Genomic DNA, 12545 nt, shown 5'->3' with positions numbered 1-12545 from the left:
GTACGGATTTGTCAGAAAGAACCAGATAATGTGCACAATAACTAAAACAAGCAAGGAAACGAATCTTCCACTCCCCACGTCCCTCTCACACTAACGAAAAACACCAGTTGCCTCTCCAGAAGGCTCCAGCTAATTAATTTCATTTCCCAGCTCTTGTTTTAGCAAAACAAGTACATTCAGCAGGGGCTGTCTGAACAAAGAAGTGACAGCAGGAAATTGCCCGTGTGGTCCTAATGCAGAAGAGAATCAGCAGAACCAGGGGGGCATGGCAACACGAGAAGGGGACTTTATTTTTTTCTTTCATGTATGGTTAGATAACACATGAAAAATGCCTTTCTGCTTATACCTACTTATTTTCATAGGAAATTTTTCATTTATTCTACCACACGTGCACACACATATATTCTCAAATCAGAAAAGCAGCCATGGAGCCATTTAGAAAACCCACAAAACTCCCAGCCCATCAAATGCCCATTCATCACGGAAATGTCAGTCACCAGCAGAAATAAATCTGCGAAATGGAATATTGCTGAGGTGATTTGTGCCTCCCTTTTAAATGGTCCCTTCACACAGACTCCCCATCCATTTGCAAGCAGCAATACATTTTGGCTTTGGCAGCAATCTGGCTGCTTCCAACTGAAGCAGCAAATTGGCAATGCGGACTAGGGGGGACTTCCAGCACAGCTCTGAACCCGCACAACATGAAACTTCCTGCAGAAAACCCCACGACTTCACTGCACTGCCATAGCCAGTGGTGGAGAAAGGTCCTTCCACTTTTACTCTCCAGCCCTGCCTCTCTCGCCTCGTGCCTCGCTGCTTGCTGTGCCTCCTGCCTTCCATCCCGCGTTCCTCATCCTTCACCAAACTTCGCTCCTGCTCCGGCATGACACCCACAGGACCCCAGGCTGATCATCCATTTTATTTTCTTTGGAAGGAGTTTGGTGGCCCAAAGGGATTCCTGACAAGCATCGTGTTGCCGCTGTCACCGTAATTGTGTCTCTAGACAGTTCTCCCCCATCAGGAGGCTGTGCACGCACAGTCACTCAGACGATGCTGCAACATCTCCTGCCACCAGGCTCACTGGGGACAACCCTGTCCCAGGAACCATCCACGTTTACAGCAGTCGTTTGTAATGTGCTGTGCTCAAATCCCTTTGTCAGAGCCACAGCCTCTTAGTCCAGGGTAATCCATTACAGCTTTCAAACACAGACTCGGTAGCAGCATGCTCAGGGGCAGGTGTTTATAGATTTTTAATGATCTTTTTCTTACAATCAAGGTGCTACAGCACTTACAAAAGGCACCGTGTTGCTTGGGGATGTGGGGGGAGAAGAGAGAAAAATAATGAGACGCTAAATACAACAAGAAACACTGTTAAACTGCATGCAATTATCAAAAGACAATAAAAAAAAGTTATTAAATACCTTTTGCTATTTAAAAATAACATTAAGATGTGCCTGTGATAGACCTGAGCTTTAGCTGCCTGTGATGACAACTGCTTCATAGCTCCAAGGGACTTGCACGTTACGGGATACATATTTTTATACATATTTTTATTAATGGTCATCCAAAATCACAGCACACCCAAAAGCTTCAGCATCACTCACAGAACTGCAGAGCAAACACGTTCAGCTACAATACTGTTTTTATCATCTGAAGAGAGTAACGTGTTTAGTCCAGGATGGACAGTCCTGTGGAGCCTGTGGGTGGACGTAGGGAAGGACAAAGTTTGGTAACGCTTCAAGCCTGAAAAGCAACAGGGTCCCTTCAACCAAGAGAAACAGAGGTAAAACCAAACTGTTCTGCAGAAGGCTGTGTGCCGAGCCTACTTCACAAATCATCAGCACGCAGCTAGGGAAACAAGGCCTGAGGTACGAGTGGGGCTTTGCCAAATACCTCTCCTTTCTCAGACCACCGTGAAAGAAGGCATCGATAAGAAAGGTTGGTCTCAGGTGGAGGTGCTGTTCCAAGGGATGGGTGTTAGTCTTCAAAGTCAATTCTGATGGGGCCACCCGTCAGGATGTGCTTTGCCACGTGACTGGCCTCCTCCTCTCCCTCCTCCTCCTCTCTCCCAGCCGACCTGCGCACCCGCCGCCGGCAGCCCTGGGCGCAGCGGGAGCTCTCGTCCAGCGCCCCGCACACGAGGATGCGGCAGTGCAGGAACACCTCCTGGAGAGACAGCAGGCGTGAGTTACAGGGAACAGCCCCTTCGCTTCCACACCAGCGAGCTCCTTATCCACCACTGCCATCCACAGCCATGCTGGCTGAGCCGTCAGTTCTCCTGTGTGCCTAGGAGAGGGCACGTTTTCCAAAGCACCCAGCACCGAGTCTGCCTCTTAGCCAAGGGCTAGGCAGGGAATGTGAAGGCGTGAAATGAAGGGATGAAAACGCCAGGAATAAGCTTGGATGAGCTCACGTGAACTGGTAGGAGCTGCGTGGCAGGAAGAAGACCAAGAACGCATGAAGCCTCACAAGGAGATGGATGATAGAAACGTGCAAGGGAATTTGACAAGAGGTGGGGAACATAAAGGCAAGAGACTGATGGGCAAGGGAGCAAAATGCAGCTTGATGAAGGGTTAAAACTGGCAGCAGAGGGGAGGAGAGCACGAAGGGCAGGGAGACAGCTGCTCTTTCAGCACAGTCAAGGCAGTCAGTGACAAGACTGCTGCTCCCTGCCCTCTAAATGACAAGGACAGAAAGCAAGCCGTGACTAGGAAAGCAAATGTTTTGAGTGCTGGTCAGTGGTGAGGTCTGAAGCAAAATCCATTGCATGGGAGGATGCACTTGGAGGCAGCAGTATCAACAAGACAGCCAAGTAAAATTTGTGAATTTTGGAAGATCTCATCCTTTTTAACCATACTGAGGCTCTGCAGGGGCTGGAGAGGAAACTTTATGCCTTTTGGAGCAAGCAGCATTGGCTGAGCATAACAACAGTGATAGAAAGACCTGATTTCTTCCAGCACAGAAAAGGAATGCTATTTGCATTAGGAAGATGGCATTATCCTTCTGCTGTCCTGCTACCACAGAGCTTCTGCCCCAAACTGCCACCAGCCTGGGCAGCCTGGTTTCACACTGAATTAAACAGTACCTGGAAACCTCGTATCTGGAAACCTGAGGGGCATCTGTTCAAACAGCCCGAGAAGGTATGAGGTTGAAGAGATTCAAAACTATAAATCGTCTTGTTTTAAAGACAGGACACTGTGCAATGTGGCTAACTGCCTGGGTTTCTCTTTGGTGACTGGGAACACAAACACTTTTCTCTCCCAGCATACCAGGGACCCCAAAGACTACACTGGAAATAATAACAATTTTAGCTTGCTATACCATTTATGTTCGATGACTGTCCCTTCATATTTATTTCAAATTTACTTGTTTTTAACACTCTCCTTTAAAGTACCTGCGTCAAGCTCCTGAAAGAAACAGCAGCTGAAATAGGCACAGCAGTATCTGCCTTGAGCCAGGCATCCCTCCTCTTGGTACTCTAATACAGCCAATTCTGTGCTGAGACTCCTTGGTAAGATCAGGGCTGATGCAATGTCTTAGAGGTGGGTTTTGAGCTTACCTTGTTGTCTTTGCCCACAAACTTAAACACAGGAACCTGGAAATGCTTGGCAAGATGGTCTTTTGACGTGTACTGTTTCACCGAATCATCAGAAACACAGCTGAGGAAAGCAGAGAGAAAGGATTTAATGGGTTTCCCAGAAATGGAAAAGAGAGACCAAAAAACATCCCAGCCTATTAAATCAGAGAAAGGAAAGGAGGGCTTGGCTCTCTCAAGCTAAGCTACCATCCATGTTACTTCCTCTTTGGCCACAGGAGAAAATTCGGGAATGATGGGGAAAACAACAGCGATGATAATAGCATATCCAGACAAAGAACAGCTCAGCAGCAGAGAGCTGGCAGGACGTGGTCCAGTCCCCTCGGCGGAGGGACTGCCAGAGAGCTGCAGTCAAATTTGTCCTCATTTCACCCTCCTCTCAATTCACTATTGCAACAGTCTGCGGTGATCAGTGGAGCTGTGATGCATACATACTGCACTGGGTACTTTCTGTATACACACATATATGCACGTAATTTATGCTTGAAGAAGCCTTTACCCACGTTACTGAGGTATCACAGAAGACAAACACAAAACATCAGACCTATTTTGCTTTACACCACGTACATTTTCTTCCTGTTGGGCTTGGTTGGTCAGCTCCAATTACAGCTAAAATTCTTAACTTCGGCTTCTCCATCACTAGTACTAGACTACAGTCATGTAAAGGGTCACGGAACTGCAAGAAAATAAACTACTTCTATAGAAGGTCACATTTCTGGTCCGGTCTACTTACAAAACTACTAAAGCCTACATGGATTTTGACAGAGAAGCAGCAAGGCAAAAGGTTATGGTGACTCGATAGTTACCGCTGCCTAACACAATCCCCTAGGTGCTCTGAGGGGCACGGATGCTGCTGTTACACTGCACCACAGCACAGCTTGGCCCTTCTAGAAAGGTAACCCCAGAAATGCGGACCTCGCCAGACATACAGACATATATATATTAAAATGTGGTGGTGGAAAGGACAAGAGGTAACAGTTTGGCAGCTCCAAGTCTTTCTCTTGAAGCTTCTTTCTCTCTCAGCTTCCTTCTCCGCGCCAGAAATATGTAAGGCATTGTCAGAAATGCTGACATTTGACAGGCTCAATTAGCAAAGAGCAGCAAACCCCACACCTACATGTACTTCTGCTTTCTCTAGAACCTGTGCTTGGAAATCTCTGTGCTGTTTGACTTCCTGGGCTCCGTGGGTCAGCCTGCTGCAATTCCTCCGGAACTGCCCCTCTGCTACGTGTGCAGAACAGCAGTGCATGGTCAGGGGAGTGCTAAGCGTTGGACTGAGCCTAGGGAGGCAAACTTGTCTGGGACACAAACACAGGCATCCGTAGGGAGCTAATAAATTAACACTGTGCATCTAGAAAAGGTGACATGGATTCTCCAGCTTGAGGCCAAATGTTAGATGTTGTTTAGGAGAAAATTGCTCTAAAAGTAGCATTCCTAAAGGCACTCCATTGTGGAGAATGACAAAGTCACCTCAGAGGCCCATTCTTGTTTGTGAGTATATAAACTGTGATGACTCCTGGATGCTGTCTCAAACCGACCCCTGAATCCCAGTTTCTCTGCAGATTCTCCACACTGGCTGCAAGAAACCTACCAGTCTGGGGTAGGGAGAGGGAAAAACAAACACGGAGGAACCAGGGATAGATGCACAGAGCCCCTGCCATGCCCCTGAGTCTGTCCTAGCACAGGTTGCCACAAATGCATTGCTCTGACCCTACTACTGGGGGACTGCAGGGCAGAGAGGAGGGCTTGGGGACCGTGATAAGCACCCAGGCTGCAAACGTGGGGCAGCACAGCAGGAAGAGCGCTGCAACGGAGCCCCCTTAACCACGTTGTGCACAGATAAACTGCGGCCTCTGCCCACGTCAGCTCACACGGGACTGCCCTCAGTGACATGGCCTCGCGCCGGATGTCCCGGGGAGCTGCAGTGCTTATCGCCCGTGCCACTGGTCAGTGCCTTTTATTTATTTTTGAGAAAGAGGAAGGGCAAGGGCAGAAGCCAGAGGGCTGCCTGGGGGCTGGCTGGGCTAGCAGAAGTATGGTGTATTACAGAGCCTGTGGAGAAGGCACTGGGAAAATCCTCATTTCCAGGGGGGACACGACAGCTGCGGGAGAGGTGCCGAGGGGTGGCACATCCTGCCAGCTGGAGATGGGAGGGAATTAAGGGGGACGAAAGTAGGAGAGGAGTTTTCCCATCCCTCAGCCTACAGTATAGCCCCTCAAATTTAAACAGCGTGTCCCTCTGGAAGTCTCAGCTGCAGTTAGCTCCTGTGGATCTGATCCTACACAATCAAACTGACTTAAAAATCTGGTCTTTATTGCCTTGGGCTTTTGGGGCTGGGTTGACGGAAGGCAACAGGGTAATTGCAGAACTGCTTGTAGCACAGACTGAGCTTGTAGTTCATTTGACTTTTTAATTGCTGCAAGCACAGCGAGAGCCAAAGAGCTCCCGTTAGCCCGGCAGCACATCCTTAGCCCTTGGGCCAAACGAGCGGTACCTAACTACAGCCCGGCGCGGGGCCTGGCCTGTCGGGGCACCGGGCATGTGGCGATGGCCGCGGAGCTGAGCAGGCTGGATGGGAGCTCCAGCCAGCCTCCTCCAGCCCAGCTTTCCCTACCGTGAAGTTTTAATGCCCTCTGCAGGATAACAGCACCAAAGGGGCTGCTGCTGCCTTCCCCACCGGGAGGAAAACCTTTCTTTACCAGAAACGTCCTAGCTGCTTGCTGTGTAATTCCTCAAACCAGTGCTGCGGTAAATAAAAGAGATGGCATTTTCTGCCTCCTCTCATCTCTATTCAGCTCAGGTTTTGGCCACTGTTTTGAAGGGCCATCATTTTTACTCGTGGTGGGAAAGGAAGGAATGTTTGGAGCCTTGAGTTTGTCAGGGTCCACAGGGACATCCAGGGAGTCGATAAATCAACCCTCCCGTTACAAATCTGCTCACAAACCCCCAAAATGTCACGTACTGACGGACCGCAGCCTCGGTTGGAGGGAGAGCAAGTAATGCTGAAACCCTTGCGAGAGAGAAATGAAAGCAGTATCTTTGTGTGCTGTACTCCCTTTTGCTACCAGACAGTTGCACAGGACCTGTCATCACCAGCTGTGACAGTGGGTGATTCAGCCTGGCAGCCGAGGACGCAATTGTTGTCCTTATTAGACAGTTTGGCTGGCAGAACACAGGGCTCACACGAGCCCAGTCCCTTAACCGGTGGCTCTGACACTCGAGTATGCCTTTGGCAGGACTTTCCTGCCCAGAGGAGAGCAGACTCGCTGTCTGGTGTGGCTGCCAGGCACTGCTGGGTGCACACACGCCACAAGCAACGTGGCATCATGGCACTGCCACCCCAACGAGCCCCTGAAAACAGGCATCACCTTAGGAGCCAGAGCAGACCCCGACCTCTGACGTGACCAGATCCCCCCTGAGCTTTTCACTAGCACCTCCTGGAAAGATCACTGCCCCCAAACCAACCCCAGTGGGCCTAGGGTCCTCCCTGCACTGATAACAGGCATCAGGGAGAGAACAGAGCACGGGGAACTCTTGGAGCTCCAGCCAGCACCAGCCACGGAGTCTTCTGGTGCACGCTATAGGAAAAAATAAAGAAACTTCCTCCAGTTCCTGGGCAGCTGCATGGCAGTGGCACACAGCCACTGGGGCGCTGCTGATCGACCAGGAACTGCAGGCTGGCAGAGAGGACGTCAACAAGGATCTCCTTTTTACGGGAGCCAAGTCAATTATCCACAGGTCTAATTACAGAAAAAGATGCCCCGTAAAGGCTGCACTTGCAGCACCCTCTTTTACTGTCCCCCCCACTTTCTCCCAGCATGACAGGATGGGTGCTCGCTGCTGGTGATTACGAGGAACACAGCAGAAGTGACAGCACTTCCCGGGTCACACAGGCAGCGTGACATAGCCCACTGCCACTTTCCATCCAAGAGCCAGCAAGGAAGGGAACAGTGAACTCACCCGTCTTGAATCAGGTAGTACTTGAGGATCTCATCGATTTTGGAGGTGGGAGTGGCAAAGCAGCTCTCTACCAGTGTCTCCAGTCCATTGACATGCACCAAGGGTTCAATCCCAAAGTACAGAGAGTCCCGAAGCTTGAGGGTGGGAAGGGCACCCCTGTAGGGTTCATCAAAGTCTTTATCTTTGAAAATCTCAAGAGTGAAGGGGAAGATGCCCTGGTTGCGACTCATTATTTCCAAGGGCGAGTTCTTTAGGTTGGGCACGTAACCTTCGGAGATGGTGTACCGGCGCGGGAACTCACAGGTCACCGGGATCAGCAGCTTGCTGGTGCGGACAATGATGTCCCCGTTGCTCCCTGGAGTCTGCTTTGGCAAGCCGGTCACCAGATTGGTGGCAATGATTTTATCATTTATCACCTGCAGCAAAAAAGGGGGTTTAAAGGAAAGGGGAGGTCACTGAGAAAGGCCTCTCTGAGGTCAGATCAGCAGCTGAATTTATCTTGTGCAGAAAACTCAGACATAAAAGAGCCACTGCGAATAGAGCTTATGAATTTATCCACTGCAAGTAGAGCGATATTCATCTTCACTTACTACCCAAGGGCCTCTGCCAGTTTGCTGCTAACCTGGATGCACTGGACTCCTGCACCAAGCAGGGGAGCTGGCTTCCAAGATGCCACCCACCTGGTGAAAGGCACTCTCTGGTTCCTGACCAGCTGCCAGTGCAACCTCCAAAACGTGCTCTGGGACCAGATACTGCCTCAACAGGAGGCTCAAGAATGGCACCACTGGCCTTTTCCACACCAGGATGATGGTGAAGCCACCTCTGTGAAGCAGTAGGTGAGCCTGCACCCCCATGCTGATGCAACTTTTTTCCCCAGAGGCCATGAAACAAGTCCCCAAATCTGAGAGATCCCAAGAGGCAGGACAGCAATGGTTGTACATACATCCACAACGGTGCCGCAGGACTTCAAGGAGAAATGGATGTTGACGTGAGTGCCATTGGATACCCCTTTGCAGGAAGTGTTGATGAGGGAAAGGTCCAGGCCTCCAACCAGGTCCTTTGGGATGCTCACCTCAATAGAGCTCGACTTGCACAGCACTGGAACTACAAGAAAAGGCCCAAAATAAGTCCGCACTACAAGTCTACCAGGGTGCTGGGGAAGGGCTATATCAATTACTATGAAAAAAGGGGGATTGTATGTTGCATTTATAATTCTATCTTGCTGTAGTAATTTAAGTACCTATCTTAAACTCACACCTATGCAGCAGACCTCCTGAGCTACCACTGCCCCAAGTTTTCTGGTGCAGGGCTGCCACAAAAGAAGACGATGATGACAGCTACACAGCAGCAGAAACTTAGCTATGCAGCATTTCCAGCTACACTTTATGCTCAGCACAGGTCTGATTGATTATCCCCAGCACTGCTGTCCTGGGAAAAGCCTTTCCCAGAAACAGTTATCAAATTCACAACACCCCAGGCAAAGCCATTTTTAAGACCCTTTATCAGGTTTTACATCAAACACAGAACATGTAAAAACAAGGCAGAATGACTCCATATGGATGCCTAGCCAAAATGGAAGCATCTCAAAATGACATAATAATCAGTATTTTTATGAGCAACATACCCAGCTCTGACAAACTCAATTAGCTCCTTCCACCTCTTACCAAACTATTTTTAATTTTCATAAAAGACTTCCAAGTGAGCTTTATTTTTCATTTAAATTCTACTACATAAGAAGTGGGAGAAAGTGCACAGACTGGACAAAATGGAAAAGGTAAGAATGGGAAATAACTTCCATTATAGAAGTAACTGTTACACGTATTCCTTGGTTGGACACATATCTATTGAGTTAGATATAGGGCAAGCATACTGTTGCTTGTATTTTGGTCCCTTCTCAACCAGAAAAATAAACCCTCTCTAGAATTATCATTTAACATATTTTAAAATCACATGACAAAACTTTCTGCAAATATACCTGCTCCCCAAGCTTTTCCTTAAAATTAATTATACTCCCCATCCTTGACATTCCCATGATCTGTCTCCCCCTAATTCTGATCAAGTTTATATAATCTAGGATTATGGATTTTGGACACTAGGAACACTTCTAAAACCTGTCCCCTTCCAAAAGAAAATTCTCCTGTCCTAGCTAAGGTATATTTGTAACAGTTACTGTGTATCTGGAGGGAATATATTTTTTTAAAAGCTCATTATTTTCAAGGTGATATGCTAAAATATATGCAGCGTGCCCAAAGCAATACGCTCTCCTAATGACATTACTGGGTTAGGATGGAAAATTAATGAACTAAGAATTACCTGAACTTTTCCCCCACCCACAGAAGAAGGCAAGTGGGAATAACTGATCAAGTCAAATGGCAAAGCTCACAAGGAGACAAAGGGACTTGGAGAACGCAGTGCAATGCAGACAGAGAGAAGAATATCCCCCGGAGAACGGAATGGCTCAATGCGGGTTTAGAGCTTCACTGTTCTAGTGACTCCTTGATGAATACAAACAATGCTTTCGTAAGGGTGTACTTCTGGGCAAGAGGGTTTGGATCCCAACTGCAATTCTGCAGAGTTCAGCACCACTTTTGTTCATGCTGTGTCTGTTTCTAAATGTCTTTGGCACTAAAGGGAAGAAAGGAGAAACAACTGCGCTATTTAACCACTGCTCTGGCACTGCCCATGTGCCTCCCACCACCTAGGCACAGAAACAAGTGCATGAAAGCAGGTGTGGCTATTCCTGTGAGCAGCTCTGCTTGTGATTCAAGCTCACTCACTGCTGCTGAGCAAAGCGCTCTGGGAAACTCCTCAGAAGAACTGGTAATGTAATTCAAACCGCATTAGACATTTGCACACCAAGGAGTAATCAATAGTAGGAACCGTGCTTCCATTCTCTCAGCTTCACGTTGTGGTGCAAGCAGAGACTGCTTGCAGCAGCGTGATTCGGCTCTGAGCTCTCCTGGTTCCCCCAGGACAGACAACGAGGACGCGGGGCGGCTGACGAGGAGCTGTCAAGGCAGTGGTGACCACGTGCAGGCATTATTCCAGAGCAGGGGATGAGCTCCCGACTGCCAGGACCGAGATGCACAGCAGAAATGAGTAATCCTGGGTGCCAGGGAACCCTCTTTTAGTCACAGATCTTTGCATCCACTCAGGGAGCTGCGCTCTCCTGTCTTGCTGTCACAGGTGCACCCCAGCCTGGCTCAGTGCAGCCGGTGAGGTTCCTCGAAGCCTCACTGAGGTTATGCCAGTCAAACGGGTCGGTTCCTCACCCTCTCACAGAGCATCTGTGAGTGCTGACACACTCCTTGTTACGCACCTTGAACAACTATCCTTGCCTGCAAGGTACCCTGAGCACGGGAGGAAGCTTGTGGCCAGGCCAGTGCTTACACTGCTGCCAGCAGTTGGCACCCTGATCCTTATCCAGCCCGTGGCTCCCTCCTCAGCCTCTCAAAGAACAGCTGCTCAGAGCAGGGGCTATCGTTTTGTGCAGTAGAACAAGCTGTATCGTTTTTTCTCAGTAGAACAGGCTCCCTGCTGCTGGGGAGCCCTGAACCACTCCTACAAACACAAATAAGCGACACCCTCATTCCCTGTGGAACACACACACAGCTTGGACATGGGAGAGGAGAAAAGCATTTCACCATCACACTTCAAAAAGAGGTGGGGTATGAAGGTGGTCTACAAAACTCCAGGTGGTATGGCTGGCTGGGATCCTTGTGGGAAAATGGCAACCCAGGCTGTGATTTCTGTGGGGGAAGATTAATATTTGTTCTGAAAATACAGGCAGTGCAGGGGAGGGTTGATAAGGTGCAGATCCAATGCTCCAGGCAACTGTGCCTGCCCTGCACCGTTAATTGTATCACTATAAACCTGATTAAATGCCATAAAGAATTGCGTGGTACGGTTTCAGATATATTCTGTCATATCTCCTCAAAATTGCAGACCGCTGGATAGGGACATAAATTCATGAAATGCAGAAGAACAAGCAATCTTGCTTGATGAGATGTCGTATCCCGAGCCCCAGCACGGCACCCGGCAGCGCTGCCAGTCTCATTAGCAGCCTCCAAAGGAGGAGAAACGTTGGCTGGGAAATGTGTGGCCTTCTATCCCTGCTGGGGTTGCCTCGGGGAGCCAGACTGAAGAACATTGCTCCTTTCTGGCCTGTATCCACCAATCACACCTTCAAGCAACAAGAATAATCACAGCTCTTGGAAATCCCCATCCCCGCCTGGCTCTGCTGGAGCAGTAAGCAGCACCGAATCCCAAGGGCGCAGTGCTCACCCCTGGAAACAGGATGACAGACTCGAGGTGTGAAAAGGAAGCTCAGGTTGCACCCTAAATGAATTCAAAATGCCAAAGCAGGGGATTCCAGGCAGCAGAGGGCAACTCAGCCCTGCTGCAGGCAGCCATCAGCCTTAGCTTTGCCTGCAGGGCAGCGAAGACAGGATCTCTGCAGATGCAGCACTTTCTTCCAGGCTCTTGGCAAGTCTTTTTCTGCTACATAAGCAATTCCAAGCACTTAGGTATGTGAGCGGTGGGGAGAGAAGGGGATAAGGAGATGCCACCGTTCCTGTGTCAATCCCGAGGGAGTGAGGCTGGGATGTGGCACTCCAGAAGAACAACCAGCTGCCCCAACTGCAAGGCTTGCTCCTTTCCAGGGACGCCCCTACATCATTCACCATGCACCTTCCTACCAGGAGACCCACAGCCAAATGGCCTCCTTTCCTGCACGGCCACCAGCCGCCCTTGCCCCGCAGGACCAGGCTTGTGATGTGGGTTAACAGTCACACGCACACGGGATAAAACAGACACTGCTGAATCCCTTTCATTCTTGAAATGAATTTCATTTCATTTCTTGAAATGAAAGGGAATCATTATATATATATATAAATACCTGTCTTTCCTCTAATTCTTGTGCTAATTTTATATGACTGCAAAATTAGCCTTGTATGGCTTGAATTTCTACAAAGCTTAGAGCAGAAATTA

At 49.1% G+C, this 12545-nt stretch overlaps 1 protein-coding gene across 1 annotated transcript in view; it reads right to left on the bottom strand.

Annotated features, from left to right (window-relative positions):
• Positions 1-1229: 1229 nt before the first annotated feature.
• The window catches only part of OIT3 (oncoprotein induced transcript 3), a 30191-nt gene continuing 18875 nt past the window's right edge, over positions 1230-12545 (bottom strand). The window contains exons 6-9 of the mRNA XM_083844270.1: positions 8500-8660; positions 7557-7972; positions 3560-3659; positions 1230-2166 (exon numbers count right to left, since the gene is read on the bottom strand). Of these exons, the coding sequence (XP_083700396.1) occupies positions 1978-2166; positions 3560-3659; positions 7557-7972; positions 8500-8660 (866 nt within the window). The 3' untranslated portion in view covers positions 1230-1977. The remainder of the gene's footprint in view (positions 2167-3559; positions 3660-7556; positions 7973-8499; positions 8661-12545) is intronic.

Source organism: Anser anser (genome assembly GCF_964211835.1).
Source record: "Anser anser genome assembly, chromosome: 7".
Lineage (NCBI taxonomy): Eukaryota > Metazoa > Chordata > Aves > Anseriformes > Anatidae > Anser > Anser anser.
Note: the sequence above shows the minus strand (reverse complement) of the source record. Positions and strands in the feature narration are given on the sequence as shown.